This window comes from Ornithorhynchus anatinus, chromosome 11, assembly GCF_004115215.2.
Source record: "Ornithorhynchus anatinus isolate Pmale09 chromosome 11, mOrnAna1.pri.v4, whole genome shotgun sequence".
NCBI lineage: Eukaryota > Metazoa > Chordata > Mammalia > Monotremata > Ornithorhynchidae > Ornithorhynchus > Ornithorhynchus anatinus.
Genome location: NC_041738.1, coordinates 10,274,477 through 10,292,676, shown reverse-complemented (window position 1 = coordinate 10,292,676; position 18,200 = coordinate 10,274,477). Strand labels below are relative to the sequence as shown.

Genomic DNA, 18,200 nt, shown 5'->3' with positions numbered 1-18,200 from the left:
ATTATAAAATTACAGCTGGTTGACTTTTGTAACAGTGAATACAACCAAAGGCAGGCCAAATTCCCCTCCAGAACAAAATGTTTTTCACTTTCATAACTTCCAGGGAGCAAATCCTTTCCAAGTATGTTTGTGATTCATTAAAATGATAGAAAAGTGGCACACTGTGACAAGGTGGAGGCTGTTTCTAAATCTCTTCTGGTGAGCCTAATTTGTGTGTAGTGTGTTGACATTTATGAATCCATCTTCTGCCTAAACTTGGAATCAAGATTTCTTGTTTTGGAAAGTAGGGCATTTTTATTTTAAACAACATAAAGACTACCTTTTCTGTTCCTCCGGGTCATTGGTCCTAGGGCAAGTCCACTTTTTTCCAACACAACTGTGCTCAAGTCACTAAATACAACACTTTTTTTTTTTTTTTACACTTTTGGTCACTTTCTGCTACCAGTGATTTATGATGGGGGGGTGGGGGGGGAACAAATGCTGTAGTTTACTGCCAATATCAACAATCTAGCCTCTTCAAGAATTAACTCCTTTCCAGTTTTTTGTAGTTTACTATTCAGGCAATATCTCCTAAAACTATTCTGAACTGGTCTCAGCTGGACACATGATGGTCCGGGGAAAAAGACAACAGGCAAACTGAACATAAAAACTCCTTCTGCCCCCTTCGAGAAATTTGGAAGTTTTTTTTCATTTAAAAGTAATATTTTATTAAATATTTGCACTTAGAAATGCCTCAACAACTGTTTTTAATATTTGTCACAATTGTTGACATCCTCAAAATGATTCTATCTATTCTGAAGATGGATTGTAAGTCTATCAACAAGATCAGCCTAAGTAAAGAATTTCAAACAGATATGGATTAGAAAATAAAACTTCTGAACTATTTCTATGGATATTTTTGCCCATTTACAAGATGGATCTGGCCGGAAAATGTGCTTGCAATTATAAAGGGGGGTGTGGGGGGAAGGGCAGTTCTGAGTTTGCTTTTTTATCAAAATACAGGTTTTTTTCCTAGACAGATTGTTGGCTCTGAGGAAGATTCTGTTCATTTATTGTTCATCTGTACTTCAACAACTCCACAATGCTTTTCTAATTCAACTAATTAGGGAAAAGCTGAAGAAATGGATATACTCCTTAAGACGAATACAGCAAAAACTTCCTATGGAAAGGGAGACCGGGTGGCTGCAGCAAAAACAGCACCAGGCACTGCAAACATTAGGTACAAAACAACAACAAGGGACAACCTTTTTGTGTTTTCAATGTGGCCAACAGGACTGTGGATGCTGCACTGGCCTGCCTCCCTTCCTTTTCCCCTTCCCTTCCTTCCTCTCTTTTCCTCTCTCTCTCTCTCTCTCTCTCAGACACAAACAATCATAGATGAACCCCAGTAGTGGCATCTTATTTGAATATGAAGTATAACTATATATATTATGATGATACATATGCTATATAATGATTTATTACAGATACTAGTATAATATTTATCGTAATAAGTATTCTATGAAGAATCAGAAGCAACATGGCCTAGTGTAAAGAGAATGGGCCTGGGAGTTAGACGACCTGAGTTCTTACCCCAGCTCCACTATGTGACCTTGGGCAAGTTATTTCACTTCTCTGTGCTTCAATTACCTCATTTGCAAGATGGGGTTCAAGACTGTGAGCTTCATGTGGGACAGAAATGTGTCCAACATGATTAGCTTATATCTGCGCCAGAGCTTTGTTCAGTGCCTGGCACATAGTAAACACTTAAATAACATAAAAAGCAAACAGAATAAAACTAAGGCCTTTTCAATATTTTTAAATATCACAAAATCACTAGTCACAATTCTTTAAAGGGGGGAGGAGGGATTATGAAGGGGCACAAGCAAGGGGTCAGAGGATGGACAGTACAGAGCAAGATATAGTACAGAAGTGAGCTTGGGAATTATGAGTGACAAGGCAATGGTAAACCACTTCTGAATTTCTTACCAAGAAAACAAAGGAAAGAACCATAGAATCTCTATGAATCAGAAATGATTCGATGGAATCTGAGAAGACATCTGAAGGGAGGTAAGTTAGGAGAGTTGATACGTAAGATGGGAAAGCTGGTGGAAGTTAATGGTAGAAAGTTTCTGCTTGACAAAGAGGGAGATAGGCAGCCGCGGGTGGTAGTGGTTGGGGGGGGAGGGATAGGGGGTTTATGGAAAGAGACAATGGCCAATTTGACATAATGAAATACTTGAAATCATGCAAGAAAAATAAGTATTGCACCAATTTTGATTTTTCCCAAAATGAACACATTCAGGAAAAAAAGAGAAAATTCATTCTTCCTGACTTCAAAATTTCCAAAAATTTACACCTCTATTCTCAACTGATTTTCTATGATCTTCTGATCTGTGTTAAGGAGAAAGAACTGCTGACTTTTCATAGTAAAGGAATTTTTAATAAAATTTATTTTAGATGCCAACCAAAACAAGCAATAAGATATTCCCAAGAAACTGGTCTGAGGTCAAAAATGGTCCTGAATGCATTGTGCTGCTGCACATGTCTTCCATCAGTGGAGGAGGAGGCTCTCAAAGCATAAAAAAAAACCTTAGTAAAAATGTGAAGGAAAAGCCTTAGCTCTGACTTTTTAGGAAGTAACTTCCCTAATCAAAGCCATGACTTTCCTCTCCTGACTGCAAGCTCATCATGGGCAGGGAATGTGTCCATTAATTCTTTGTACCGTACTCTCCCAAGCGCTTAGTGCCATGCTCTGAACATACTAAGCACTCAATAAATACCCCTGACTGAATGATGAAATCTGATGGACTTCTGGAAGAAATCCAGATATCCTCTGCTATCTGCATGAGCCCTTCCTCCACATAAGGAACACTGAATAGTGTTTGATCTCATCTACTTTGTTGCTGACACCTCACCCATATCCTCCCTCTGGCCTCAAACTCCCTCCTGCTTCATATCCGACAGTTCACTACTCTCCCCACCTTCAATCCCTTATTAAAATCACAAGTCCTCCAAGAGGTTCTTTTGACTATTTTGAAAGGAAGGGTAAACACCATTTACCTAACAGTATAAACACATGAGCATGGGAGTCAGAAGGTTCTAATCCTGGCTCAGCCACTTGTCTGCTGCCTGACCTTGGGCAAGTCACTTCCCTTCTCTGTGCCTCAGTCACCTCATCTGTAAAATGGGGATTAATACTGTGAGCCTCATGTGGGACACAGACTGTGTCCAACCTGATTAGCTTGTATCTACCCCAGTGCTTAGCACAGTGCCTGGCACATAGCAAGTGAAGCATGGCTTAGTGGCAAGAGCACGGACTTGGGAGTCAGAGGTCATGGGTTCTAATCCCGGCTCCACCACCTGTCTGCTGTGTGACCTTGGGCAAATCACTTAACTTCTGTGGCCTCAGTTATCTCATCTGTAAAAATGGGGATTCAAAAATGTAAGCCCCACGTGGGACAATCTGATTATCCTGTATCTACCCTAGTGCTTAGAACAGTGCTCAGCACATAGTAAGCACTTAACAAATACCATAATTATTATTATTATTAAGTGCTTAGCAAATACCATAGGAAAAAAAAATCAACTTTATAGGTCTAAGCTGGAGAATCCAGGCTTGACTAATTAGGGCTTTTAGGCCTAAAAACAGTCACACAGAATTTGTAACCAAGGCTCTCAGGGGGCTGCAGCTGGGGCTAAGGGAAATGATATCAAGCTCAATTACTTCCTGTGTCACGATGACCCTTAGGCTAGGGGTTAGACACCAACCTTTGATTGACACTGTGATGGGGTCTTCCTGCTTGGCCCTCAGGTCACATCCTTGGGGGATTCCCTATTTTCTTTTTCAGTTGTTTTTCCTGTTTCAATGTACCACTCATAAATAACTGTTCGAAGGGTCAATTTTTGCCAAGTAATGGCTGTCCTTATTTTAACGGGCAGCTTATTTTATCTTAGTGTGTGTCTTCCCTAATAGATTGTAAACACCTCAAGGGCAGGGATCCTGTCTATTAATTCTATTGTATTCTCCCATGCACTTAGAACAATGCTCTGCACACAGTAGGCCCTCAAATACTACTAATGGATTTACTGGATGATGCCCTAAGGATTAGAATATCTTCCTTATAACCAATTGGTCACAAAAAGGACACTTGCAGTCACCTTAAGATAGGTTCAATTGAGATTTTATAGTGTACATATTACTAAAGACCAGTTTAAGGAGTGAACTCTACATTGAGATGCAAATACAGGCAACTGGAAATGTCTCCTGACCCAAAGATGAAGCTCAAACAGCAGCTGTTCTCTGAACACCCCTTTTAGTAAATGAAGGCCAACTGGACACTGAAGATGAATATCTTTCAAGCTCTGGGCAAATTTACAACTCTTCACAGCAGCATGCCCATCAACATCAAATTGATAAAGCCTTCCCAAGTCCATTCTGCCCTTTCCTTGTGAGGGCACTTTTGGCCAACTATGGAGTGGGAGCCCACTAGTAAGAAGCCTGATCTAATTTGGAAAGGGCCGATAGCACAGAGTTGGGCACCTCAACATGTTTATCATATTTGTTAAATGCTTACTATATGTCAAGCAATATTCTAAGCACTAAGGTAAATACAATCAGCATGGATCCAGCCCCTGTACCACATGGGGCTCATGATGTGTTGGGGGGGGAAGGGGGCGGGAGGGGAGAAGGAGAGGCAGGCATTGAATCACCATTTTACATATGAGGAAACTGAGGCTCTGAGAAGCTAAGTGACTTGCCCAAGGTCACACAGAAGACAACTGGCATAGCAGGGATTAGAACCCAGGTCATCTGACTCCCAGGCCCCCTGTCTTTCCACTAGACCACTCTGCTCCTCAATAAAATTGAATTATGTTGGACAGAAATAAGGAAAGACTTTAGATAAGGCTTTAATAAGGATGTGTAGAGGCTCTGCCCATCCAAGTTGCATTTAAATTAACTGACACTGCCCACCAGCAACCTTCCCTTTTAATGCGTTCCTGTAAGTATTATGAGTTTCTAGCTTTGGATTCCTAAAAGGATCCAAAGCAACAGCAATATTAAAATGCTGCCCAAGGAGGTTGGATTTTCTGGCCAATGTTTCCCAAGGGGGTAGGGGAAGAAAAGGAATCTGCTTAGCACGTGTCAAAATAATCCAAGGCTTCTGAGTCAACATTCCTAGGCTGTTGGAGAATGTTTGGCCCTGCGACTCTGCACTATCAAGGGCTCCTTTTCAGGAGGTAGTCCCCATCCCAAACAAAATGCCGGCAGTTTACGCTTTACAACCTTCCCATTTCAAAGCATTTAAGAACATCAAACTGGGTTGGACACTTCAGGGCAAAATTAAAAACCTGATGTGGCAGACTTGGATGACAAACATGGCAATAAGCTTCATGAAGCTCTCAGAATCCCAACTCTCTAACCCAAGAGAACAAAATTAAATAAAGAGGCTCATTCCAAGTGGGAACCGGAACATACAAAGTGCAAAGTATAGCACTGTGTACCTAGTGAGTATTTCAAATACTTCATCAAGATAATTTTTTAAAAGTGTTCTGGTTTTTGCAGCAGCAGTATAGAGCTATGGTTCCTGAATAAAAGCTGTTTTCACTCTACTACATCACTGCATCATGTAAAGGAAGAAATGGATTAAATATCTGAGGTTATTTCGATCACATTCTTGAAGTATGGTGCTCTGCACACAGTTAAGTGCTCAATAAATATGACTGACTGACTTTTTCAGAACTCTATTTAACCACTTTCACAACTGCCTAACCAGACTAAATGACTCAACAGACAGTGCACTTCAGGCATCACTCTGGTTACAAGCAGCCAACAATATGTGCAACCCAGGGATATGTCCAAAAAGATGTGAGCAGAATGAAATTTTGGAAAAGAGATCTAGGCAGCAGAGTTAAGCTTGGGTGGGGTATGGGAAAGATCAGAGATAGGGAGATTGGTGAAGAAGCTGATCCAGTTGTCTAACCGGAACACGACAAGTACCTGGCTGAGGGTGGGGGCTGTTTAGTTGGAGGGGCTGGGATGGGCTTGGGAAGAAATATTGTGAAGGAAAAATCGGTAGGACTTAGCAAAAGACTGGATGGGACAACTGAAAAATACTGAGGAGTCATGTAACATAATAAGAGTGCTGACTGCCAGATAAGGAGGATGGGGGTGTTACCTGCTGAGATGGAAAGGTTGGGAGGAAAGCTAGCTCATATGGTTTGTGATTTTCATAAAATGATTTCCCTTCACCCAAGGCCTGGTACCACAAATGGAAATGAATACCCACAAAGGATCTGTTTATTAATTCCTAAGAGGGAATCCATTTTTCCTTAAGGCACAGAAGGTAGTTCAGTAAGGCTTATTTCTAATTATTTGTTTCATCAACAGTTATACTTCCCTCTAGTGGTTTCAGCTGTCCTTGACCTAGCACGCAAAAATCAATTTGGGTTTACTTTAATAAGAGGAAGAACCAAAAGCTGAATCAAAAAACGGGGTTGGGCCATTTTCCTTTCAAAACTCTGCCAGGATCCAGGCCTTTGCTTCAGAACTGTGAGACCCTGGCCAAACAGGGCCCGCTGCTGGCCTGGGACCAGCCCGAGAACCCAGCAGGCCGTCTTGCGTGGCCGGAAACCAGACGACAGATTGGACTTAATAATAATGATGGCATTTATTAAGCGCTTACTACGTGTCAAGCACTGTTTTAATTGCTGGGGTAGGTACAAGCTACTCAGGTTGGACATAGTCCCTGTTCCACAAAGGGCTCACAGTTTTAATCTCCATTTTACAGATGAAGCAACTGAGGCCCAGAGAAGTTAAGTGATTGCCCAAGGTCACACAGCAGACAAGCGGCAGAGCTGGGATTAGAACCCAGGCCCATGTTCTACCTACTAAGATAGGCTGCTCAAAACAAGCTTCTCCAGGGAAACTGACCTTCTAAAGGGGATCTCTGGGTCCCCAACCCCTAAACACAATTTTAAAAAGTGGAGTCCCTTCTGGCCCCTGACCCTGGCTTCATCAGAGGTAAAATAGGCAATTTTTCTGGGGTCAGGATATTCCGGGAGTGAAACTCACCTGCTCAGCATTTATGCTTTGTGAACTTGGGTCACGGAGGATGCAGAGAACTTAGAAAATCGCTCTATTTAGCTGACTTTGCCATTGAATTCATGTTTTAATTTAACTCACTGGAGTTAGGCCCTATCTCAGGGATACCATAAAAGTTAATAAAAATATTTCCAGAGTCATAAAGCCTCCAAAAGCAAGATGGGGGAAGGATATAATAAACACACCAGTCTAGTCAGACTGGATAGTCAACCTCATAAAATGAACAATTGAGAAAATGGTTTGGGTTTCTACCAGGCATTTTTTTTCTTCTTTAGCTGTCAATTTATTAAGGGAAGTAGCCCTGCCCTCCAGCCCATCAACAGAATTAGACAATTTGTTACTCAATGCCAAACCGTCAATATTGAAGGCTCTTTTAGCTGCAGACGCTCTCAACCATATTTCATTATGCCAGGGTGGCGGCATAACAATCCTGTTAACTGGCATTCTACTTAGCCAAGTGCGACCTCTATGCTACTGTACCAGACTTTATTGAAGGACTTGTTTTAATTGCTTTGATTGGCTTCTGTTCTCTGGCCCTGTGCTTATTCTTTCATTTGCAATCAAGAAAGCCTCAATAGCAGCTACTATGGACAAAAGGTCAAAGATGGCAAAGGCATATTTATTCAGAAGAGTAAAGCATCCAAGAAGCCTCATCCCTTTGTAAGTCGCAGAGATGCTTTTCTCCCTATTTTGCAGCAGGGGTGGCTTAGTGACTTAATTACGCAGGTGACGGTAGCTGATGCATTTGAAAGATGTGATTCTTATCTGAGGTCCACCAGTGCAGAGACCTCCACTAGCAGCATGGCCTGGTAGAAAGAGCACAGACTTGGGAGACAGAGGACCTGAGTTCTAATTCCTGCCCTCCCATTTGGCTGCTGTGTAACCTCCATGTTGCAGTTTCCTCATCTGTGGGACAGATCAATCTGTGTCTGTGTCCAATCTGATCATCTTGTAGCTCAATAAATACGACTGATCAATCTACCCCAGTGCTTAGTATATAGTAAGCACTTAAATAGCAGTATTGTTACAATAACATGAATAATAACAACAATGAATTGTGCTGAGGTGGCTCTTTCTAGCTCCAGCCACACCTCAGTATCCGCTCCCCTTTTCAGGTTTACCTGCCTACTGGCACAGGTGAAATTGCACAATCCTGTGCCCAAAGGGTGGCCAAGTGTGGTGGAGTAATACTTCCCACACTGTTACACATTCTCACAATAATCACATATGGGAGAGGTTCAATCTCAAGCAGATGAAGGATGATAACCTGGGTTCAGATGAGAAGAAAAACTAAAAGTAGAAAATATGTTGTTCTGCCAGAATCTCTCAATTCAAAGAAAGAAGCATGCCAAATTCCAATAGGGCATGCTTGGATATATGTAAATGACAAATTTGGTGACTTTTACAGGAGAAAGGGAGATGCCATCTATCTGTTCCTGATCCTCTAATGGTTTGATGGGAAAGCTTGACTAGGTTTTTTTTGCTGAATGGTATTTGCTAGGCACTTACTCTGTGCCCCTAAACTAAGCGCTGGGGTAACACAAGCTAATTGGGTTAGATACAGTCCATGTCCCACATGGGGCTCACAATTAATCCCCATTGTACCGACTGAAGGAACTGAGGCCCAGAGAAGTAAAGTGACTTGTCCATGGTCACAGAGCAGACAAGTGGCAGAGCCGGAATAAAACCCAGGTCCTTCTAACTCGCAGGCCTGTACTCTATCCACTAGGCCATGCTGCTTCTTAATTCAGTCACTGCTCCTCAAAATACTACCTTCCAAAACTTATGTGATAGAAATGTTCTCCTTACTGTGTTAATTTTTTTTCCTCATTTTCAAAAATTGCCTCAAACCATAACAAACTTTACCTTGGGGCAAAAGTTAAAAAGTGGAAGTCTGACTACAATATGCTAAATATTAGCTAGAAACCAATACACCACCTCCAAAAATAGCCAACTAAACTTTGGTTTAATGATGAAGCCCCAGTAAACTAAGTAATGAAGACTTGCTTGCTGCAGAGTAAAAAGGGAAGATTTGTTTGCAGGCATTCAATCAGTGGTGTTTACTGAGCACTTATTAGGTACAGAGCACTGTACTAACTGCTTGGGAGCATATTATGTAACAGAGTTGGTAGATAGGCTGCCTGTCCACAACAAATTTACATTCAGAAGGTGCTGTCCCTCCCTCTGATGTTCCACTGGGTCACTTAGGAGTAGGACACATTTCTCTCTGCACTCAAAACCTTGGACATCTCCTGTGTGACTCACAACTGCCAATGTTGTGTATACCAAGTGCAGCAACTTAACCTGGGAGGGGGGATGCCTCAAAACAAAATGAGCTGTAATATTTGTGAAACATGTAGCGACTGGCATTTCTTGGAGTTTCCAGTGGAAATGGGAGTCACCTGTCCTTTTCATGAAATATCACACTGACCAACCTTTCCCGAATAAAAATAAAGCTTCAATAGAACGTTGTGGCCTCCATGTGAAGTCCAGCAATTCCAACATCTGAACTCAAGACTGTGGGAGATGGCTTTGAAAGCTGAGACTCACCTGGATGCTGCCAAACTCCACATTCTCGTAGTGAAAGTGAGCACACTCTGCCATCTTTGGAAAGTGGCCCTTCGTGAAGGGCAACCTGTAGCACACACAAAGAAGCAAATGAGAAATGAATTGGTAGTCTAAGAGTCTTGACTACGGCTATGGTTAGTGGAGGAAGGGGACATTTTCTGAAGGCGGCACGCACACGCACACACAGCCATACACACACTCTGCTTGCATGGCACATTAAAGCAAAAGGGAGTCTGATTTGGCACAAGGGGCAGGCTAATGAGAAAATGGCAGCACTACAAGCTACCTGAGGGAGCTAAAATGCAAAAAAGCCCTGAGAAAGATCTCTTTCTCAACGGCCACAGAAACTCATTTTCCAATGGTAGCCAGTAAAAGCTGAAATGACCACACCAGATAAGTGAATGCAGATTTTTTACCTGTGAATGTTGTCACAGCCCAGCAGACCTGGATTGGTGGATCTGAGAGTGCAGAACAAACATTTTTATCCTTTCGCTCTCCTCCTTCTTGGAGCTGAGGCATCATTATTGCACTCGATTTCAAGGCAGAGAGATGATTCTACCACATAGTCCTTTCTGCTAAAGCCAATATAAAACTTCTCCAGAAGATTCAGCTTGTGAGGCAATGAGTGAGTCAGAATCTCTCACTACCTAGAGTTCAAGCTGAGCCCTAGGGCTATCTTGACTATTAGTCCCTGACTGTAGGAAAGGCCTGATTTTTCTAACAGCCATCAGGCCAGGACTGAAGAGTCCTCAGAATGAACCTGCTTGGATTTCAATCAACTTTTTTTTTTTTTTTTTACATTCAGACTGTTAAGGAACATATACCTCAGAGAGAGAAAACTCAGCTTTATTCTGGGCTGAAGAGGGCATGTCTTTAAACCTACTAAGTGATGTACTGCTTTGTCAGTCAAATACCCATCTACAGACCTATTCCCTTCACATTAGTCCAGCTACCCAGCAAATTAGATCTGAGCTTCCTAGACACGCTAGGACAGAACTAAGGCATCTTCAAGAAGGTTTGAAAGCAACAGTAAAAAGAAATCAATCTCTTTAAAGTTGGTTTCAAGGCTTACGGTAAAATGACTACTTACTTTTTTACATGTTTGACCTTCATGCTGGCTGTACTGCCACACGTCTTAAGTGGCAGCTCTCCGGGAATCTCAGGGACATCTGCTCCTCTTGCCTGCAGGGGAAGAACCAAAACAACGAGAGAGTTGTTCAATGCCACTGTTCTGAGAACATTACTGCTTAAATATGAAAAAGGCTAAGGTGGATGTTCTGTTGAGGAGGTGGGCAGGAGCCAGGTTGCCTGGCAAAGCCTCCCCATCTCCCTCTGAAGTCTACTGAAACCGAGTCTGCCCCCTCCCCACAAAGCCCATTCATTCATTCAATCATATTTATTGAGCGCTTACTGTGTGCTGAGCAAGTCCACTGGAACCAATCCTGGCCCCTCCCCACCAAGTCCAACGGAACCAAGCCCGTCCCCTCCCCACAAAATCCAACAGAACCAATACCGCTCCCTCCCACAAAGTCCACAGAAACCAAGCCTGCCTCCTCCCACTGAAGCCCACCGGAACCAAGCCTGGTCCTCCCCTCAGAGTCCATCAGAACCAAGTTTGTCTCCACAAGGACTATGACATTAGAAAGGCTGTGGCAGTTGGCCTAGACCCCTGAGGTCTCAAAAACTGCCCCCTCCAGTGTGGTTGATCTGCTCTCATTTTTTTAACTGTAAAATTTTCTAATCAACTGCGGCTTCTTATTGTGTTGGATAGGCTTCCACCCTCCCCGACTTAGATTGTGCATCCCATGTGGACAGGGATCCCATCTTTAATTGACTTTCTTTTAACTGACCCAGTGCTGAATAAATGTAAGTAATGTATATAAATAATTAATATAAATACAAGTAAATAAATATAAGTAATAACAGTAACAGCAGCAATGTTGGAGTCTAATACAGATTAAGTTTTCATTCTTCCACCCTCTGAAATCAATGATATTTACTGAGCACTTACTACATGGACAGCGCTGTACTATGCACTTGTGAGAGTATGATACAATAGAAATAGCAGACACATTCCCTGCCCATAATTCCCTGACCTTACAGTCTAGTGGGGGAGACAGGCATTAATCTAAGTAATTTATAATACATGAATTAAAGATATGTGCATAAGTGCTGTGCGGTTGGGGCGAATATCAAATGTTCAAAGGTCACAGATCCAAGTGCACAGACGATACAGAAGGGAGGGTGAGCCGAGGAAAAGAGGGCTTAATCGGGGAAAGCCTCTTAGAGACAATGTGACCTTAATAATGCTTTGAAAGTGGAAAGAATGGTGGTCCAGCACATATAGATGGGGAGCCAGTTCCAGGCTAGAATGAGGATTTGGAAAAGGGGTCAGCAGTGAGATAGACGAGATCAGGCACAATGAGTAAGCTGGCACCAGAGGAATGGTGTGTGCAGAATGGGCTGTAGTACGAGATCAGTAAGGCTTGGTAGGGCAGGGCAAACTGATTGAGTACTTTAAAGCCGATGGTAAGGAGTTTCTGATCAATGCACATTAACCAAAGCATCATTCCCTACGAGCTGCATGGGAAAAATATTCCTATGGCAACCAATATGTTCATCTTTGCACAAGGATAAGGGAAGGACTTCAAATATGCTTCATGTGCCTCCCCAAATACTTTACTTATGATGAGGGAGTAGTAACTTTACACTTTGAGATAATGGCACACTATAATACCATTATCTGAGCAGAGAGACAGAAAGACTCATGAAGTGTATGTGAATGAAATTGGCTCCGTGCTACTGGACCCATGCTACAACACGCTTTTTTTTTTTTTCTTCTGTGGCCGTTGGGCGAGGAACAACAGGAATTGTTCATTTCATTTAAAAAAAAAAAACTATTCTTAGGGAACTGAAATGAGAAGCAGAAGCAGCAATGCCTAGTGGGTAGAGCACGGGCCCGGAGTCAGAAGGACCTGAGTTCTAATCCTGTCTCTGCCACCTGTCTGCTGTGTGGTCTTGGGCAAGTCACATCACTTCTCTGGGCATTAGTTACCTCATCTGTAAAATGGGAATTAAGACTGTGATTTTCATGTGGGACTTGATTACCTTGCACCTACCCTGGTGCTTAGAACTGTGCCTAGTACATAGTAAGGGCATAACAAATACCATAAAAAAAAAAATACCCAGGAAATAGCTTTTGTACTTCAAGACAGTGCAGTGAACTAACCAAAGATCAAAAAGCACTTTACTTCTCAAAAAAAACCACCAAAATGTATCCAAGAAACCAGGTTTACATTGTACTACTTACTACATTGTACATTTACATTATACTACTTACACAGTTCCTGCTACAAAAATTTTAACTTGAAACTCAAAAGTTCTTCTAAATGTTATTGGCCTATTTTAACTTTTCACTTAACTTAAAATCAAAACTGGAGAGATTTGTAAGATTGCCAGAATATTTTTATTGCACAAGTGACAGGTGACACAAATGCCACATATTGGAAGTTTTACTTGAGAAGGGGAAACACATTAAAACTCAATCAGCTCTCCTTGCTACCTAACCTTACCAATCTCCTACTACAACCCAAGCTGTATGCTCTGCTCCTTTAACACCACAACCACTTCAGTCTCATCTATCTCACGACCTACCTCTTGTCCACATCTTCCCTAAGCCCTGAAACTTCCTCCCTCCCTCCCTCCCTCCCCTCTCCCCACTTTCAAACCCTCCTGAAATCACATTTCCTCCAAAAGGCCTTCCCAGAACAAGGCTTTTATTTCCCCTATCCATCCTCCCCTCTGCACTGACTAGGAACTTGGCTCTGAACCTCTTAAGCACTTTGACACTCATCCAATCCCACAATATTTATGTACATATTCTCATCCTCTACTATTTCCCCTATGCTTAATCTATTTTGTCTTCCCAACAGACTGTAAACTCCTGGGCAGGGATCATGTCTACCAATTCTGTTGAGTTCCATGTTTCCAAGAGCTTAATACAGTGCTCTCTATACGGTAGGCACTCAGTAAATACCACCAGATGGTCCAAGTGCTACAACTAAACACTGGTCAATAGAAACCTGAAGATCACTACTGAAAAACCTGATTGGGTTTACCTACATCTCTTGGAGAACAAAAAGGGGACACTCTTTAGGGTCTTTTAGGGCTTTTGTTCCTACCTCAGCAAAGCTATACTACAACAGACAAAGCTTTGATGTTCATAGAAGGTCTAGAGCAGGAATCCTGTTAGCTGTTGGACAGAGAACAAGTCTGATTACCTTGTATTTAGTCCAGCGCTTAGTACACTGCTTAGCAGAGCAAGAGCTTAACAAATACCACAATTTTTTTTTAATGGTACTAGTTAAGAACTTTCTATGTATGTACAAATGAGGTAACAGACACAGAGAACTAAGTGATTTTCCCAAGGTTACACTGCAAACAGGTGGTGGATTCAGATTAGAACCCAGGTCCTCTGACTCCCAGGCCCAGCCTGCTCTACTAGACCATGCGGCTTCTTATTAAATTCTTCTAATCTGAATTCTTCTACAATGCAGAGCACTGTACTGAGCACTTAGAAGAATACAACAGAGTTGGTAGATATTTTCCCTGACAATGACTGAACAGTCTAGAGGGGTGGGCAGATATTAATAGAAATAAATTACAGATATGTATATAAGTGGTGTTGGGGCTGAGGGAGAGGTGAATAAAGGATGGAAATTCAAGTGTAAAAATGACAAGGAAGGGAGTGAGAGAAGAGGAAATTAGGGCTTATTTGAGAAAAGCCTGTTGGAGATGTGTTTTAGTAAGGCTTTGAATGTGGGGAGAGTGATCAACTGTCAGATAAGAAGAGGGAGGGTATTCCATGCCAGAAGCAGGACATGGGCAAGAGGTCAGCTACGAGATAAATGAGACTGAGGAACAGTGAGTACACTGGCATTAGAAGAGTGAAGAGTGTGAGCTGGGTTGTAGTAAGAAATCAGTGAGGTAAGATAGGAGTGGGTATGGTGATTGAGTGATTTAAAGTCAATGGAGAGGAGTTTTTGTTTGATGTAGAAGTAGATGAGCACACACTGGCGGTTCTTAAGGAGTGGGGAGAACACTGACTGAATTTTTTTTTATAGATCCACATAGGAGAGTGACGTATGACCTGGAGTGGGGAGAGACAGGAGGCAGGGAGAGGATGATGCAGTAATCAAGGAGGGACAGGACAAATCCTGGGATTAACATGGAAGCAATTTGGATGGAGAGGAAAGGGTGGATTTTAGCAATGTTGTGAAAGTTGAACCAACAGGATTTGGTGACAGGTTGAATATGTGGGTTGAATGAGAGAAATGAGTCAAGGATAATGCCAAGGTTAGGGGCTGATCGTAGAAAAGTCAGCTGCTGGAGGCAAAAAGCCTTGTTTGGTTTTCCAAGCCAAATGAATGGATGATTTGCAAGAAGGGAATACTTGCAATTTGGAACAGTAACACTTACATCCCTGTGAAGATTGATTAGCTACTCTATTGCTTTCCCCCACTTCTAACAGCCAAGTCAGCACAAAACAAAAATATCTTTTTTGGGAGTCAGAGGTTGTGGGTTCTAATTCTGCAGTGTGACTTTGGTCAAGTCACTCAACTTCTCTGTGCCTCAGTTACCTCATCAGTAAAAGGGGGATAAGAGTGTGAGCCCCATGTGGGACAATATGATTACCTTGTATCTACCTCAGCGTTTAGAACAGTGCTTGCCACATAGTAAGCACTTAACAAGTACCATTATTATTATCTTCGATTCAGCATATGATGGTGACTCTTATTTTCATCCACATGAGATCTGCCCACATCAATACAGGTGGCCTTTTCATTGTCAAATTACCAACTCAATTCGTTAAGTTAATAATTGGAGGCTTACATGCATCTCTCCATAAATTTACTGAAAAACTGCTCTGTAACAGTTGAAATCTTTCCCCCCAAAATGAACCACCATGCCTTCATATTTGCTAGTTCTCAGAGTCCATTTCACATGAATCATTTTTCTGTTGAAGTCTTCTAATTGTGGATCTAATAGGCTTGTTACACTACATCCATTTGCTCCGATTTTTTACATTCTGCCATCACTGCTGTTTCCAATTAGAGCAGCCAACCTTGATGAACATGGTAGGAAGCCTTGTTCAATGTTAAAAAAAAAAAAAGCTTTTGCCAAGCCAGAGTAGGATCTCTTTTTTTAAAAATGATTTAATCCATTAATTCATAGTAGTAGCAGTTCATCAGCAATAACAGCAGCAACAGTGATAACAACATGAGTGCCTTCTGGGTTTAACAGCACTGAATTAAGGGTTTAGAGGCAAACAATGGAAAAAAAACACAGTTTCTGTCTTTACCAGGTGGGCAGAAAATATACCTGCTACCTCTCTTGTATTGTACTCTCCCAAGCGCTTAGTCAGTGCTCTGCATTCAGGAAAAACCACCACAATGGTATTTGTTAAGCGCTTACTATGTGCTAGGATACAAGATAATTGTGTTGGGCACAGTCCTTAACCCACAAGGGACTCCGGTCTTAATTCCCATTTTCGATGAGGAAACTGAGGCCCAAAGAAGTTAAGTGGCTTACCCAAGGTCACACTGCAGACAAGTGGCAGAGCCAGAATTAGCATTCAGGTACTATGACTCCCAGGCCTGTATTCTTTCCACTAGGCTACACTGCTTCTCAATAAATACTATTGATTGCTTCAGAGAGTTTATAATGGGGGGGAAGACAAACAGATGCCATTACAATAACAATAAATAATAATAATTTAGATACTTGTTAGGCACTTACTACGTGCCAAGCACTGTTCTAAGCACTGGGGTAGATACAAAATAATCACGTTGGACCCAGTCTTTCTCCCAAAGAGGGCTCACAGTGTTAATCTCCATTTTACATATGAGGTAACTGAGGCACGGAGATGTTAAATCAGTCAGTCAATCGTATTTATTGAGTGCTTACTATGTATGAATCACTGTACTAATCGCTTGGAAGAGTACAATTTAACAGATACATTCCCTGCCCACAATGAGCTTACTTGAATTACCCAAGGTCACACAGCATACAAGTGGCGGAGCCAGGATCAGAATCCAGGCCCTACTGACTCCCAAGTCCATATTCTATCCACTAGGCCATACTGTTTCAAAGAGAAAAGCTGTAAAGATTCCCCAGCACTACAATTCAATGGCATTTTCTCAAAGAAGAGTGCTCTGATGGGGATCCCGTACTAGATATGAGTGCTTAAGGGCGTAAGTGCTTAATGCTGCCTTGATCAGAAACTTTGATAACCAAGTGTATCCTCTGTAACCTGTATCCTAGACTGTAAGTCGTTGTGGGCAGGGAACATGTCTGTTGATTGTTCTATTGTACTCTCACAAGCACTTAGTACAGTGCTCTGCACACAGTAAGTGCTTAATAAATGTAACTGACTGGCATATTGTATTCGTCCATACACTTAGTACAGTGCTCTGCATGTAGTAACCACTCAATAAATACCATTGATTATCATATTTGGTGGGTAGTTCTAGAGCTTGGTCATCTACCTGTAGGAGCTCCTGCAGAAGTGATTTGCGCAAGTTTAACTGATACCAAAGACTGGAGTTGAAAGAGTTTCTCAGGGAACCAGAATCGCATTTTGGGCCCCGCTTTTGGCTCCTTTGTTCTTTCCCGAAGCCTGGTAGAGCAGGGGGGCCAAGACCCCTCCAATTCTAAAGCGGACCGTCAGGCTGTCATTGGAGTAGTTTTAGTACAAGTGCTTAGTATGGTGCTCCGTACACAGTAAGTGCTCGATATATACAACTGAATAAACTACTTAATTTACAATCTTGGTCCGTTGAGCACTTTCCACAGTCCCAGACTAGTGTCTGGGACTGTGGAAAGCAGTGTCAACTATTGGAAAGAGCCCGGGCCTGGGAATCTGGGTTCTAATCGTGGCTCCTCCACTTATCTGCTGGGTGACCTAGGACAAGTCATTTCACTTCTCTGGGCCTCAGTTACCTCATTCGCAAAATGGGGATTGAGCCTGTGATCTTCTCTGGGACATGGACTGTGCCCGCCCTGATTATCCTGTGCCAGCTTCCAGTATGGTGCCTGGCACATAGCACTTAATGAATACCATTAAAAAATAAATAATGCCAACAGTGTCAAAATGTGTTTTTCTATAAAAGTGTCTTGATGTTGTTTCCTGCATTTCTCCTGAATCTGAAATGCAGAAAAACTCCAGGGTGATCCTGTAAGGGCAGAGTGAACTAGGTCCTTCATGAGTCAGCCCAAAAGGTTAGAATTTTGCAGAAGCAGTAAAATCAATCCCACAAGAGTTTCCACAATTATCACTTTCCCCTTTCTTCTTGAAGAGCCTTGCATCTCTTCAGCCTTCACAAGCTGCCCATTTATCACAGATGCTTGTTAGTTCCATTCTGCAGAGCCCAACTTAGACTTCCATTAAGCATCTTTGTTGTGAGGGTTGGGAGGATATGCAAAATGCTTTAGTTTGCTACAAGGAGCTCCTTCATCTCAGAGTGGCTCTCACCATCTAGTCACACAG

The 18,200-nt window shown here is 42.1% G+C and overlaps 1 protein-coding gene across 9 annotated transcripts in view; it reads right to left on the bottom strand.

Moving 5' to 3' along the window:
- ARHGAP32 (Rho GTPase activating protein 32) overlaps positions 1-18,200 on the bottom strand; it is a 368,820-nt gene that overhangs the window by 180,039 nt on the left and 170,581 nt on the right. For 7 of the 9 annotated variants that reach the window (XM_029074544.2, XM_029074539.2, XM_039913577.1 and 4 more), the window contains exons 3-5: positions 10,743-10,834; positions 10,069-10,110; positions 9,635-9,719 (exon numbers count right to left, since the gene is read on the bottom strand). In XM_029074544.2, the coding sequence (XP_028930377.1) occupies positions 9,635-9,719; positions 10,069-10,110; positions 10,743-10,834 (219 nt within the window). The remainder of the gene's footprint in view (positions 1-9,634; positions 9,720-10,068; positions 10,111-10,742; positions 10,835-18,200) is intronic. The other 2 variants (XM_039913578.1, XM_039913583.1) reach the window with 1 other exon arrangement.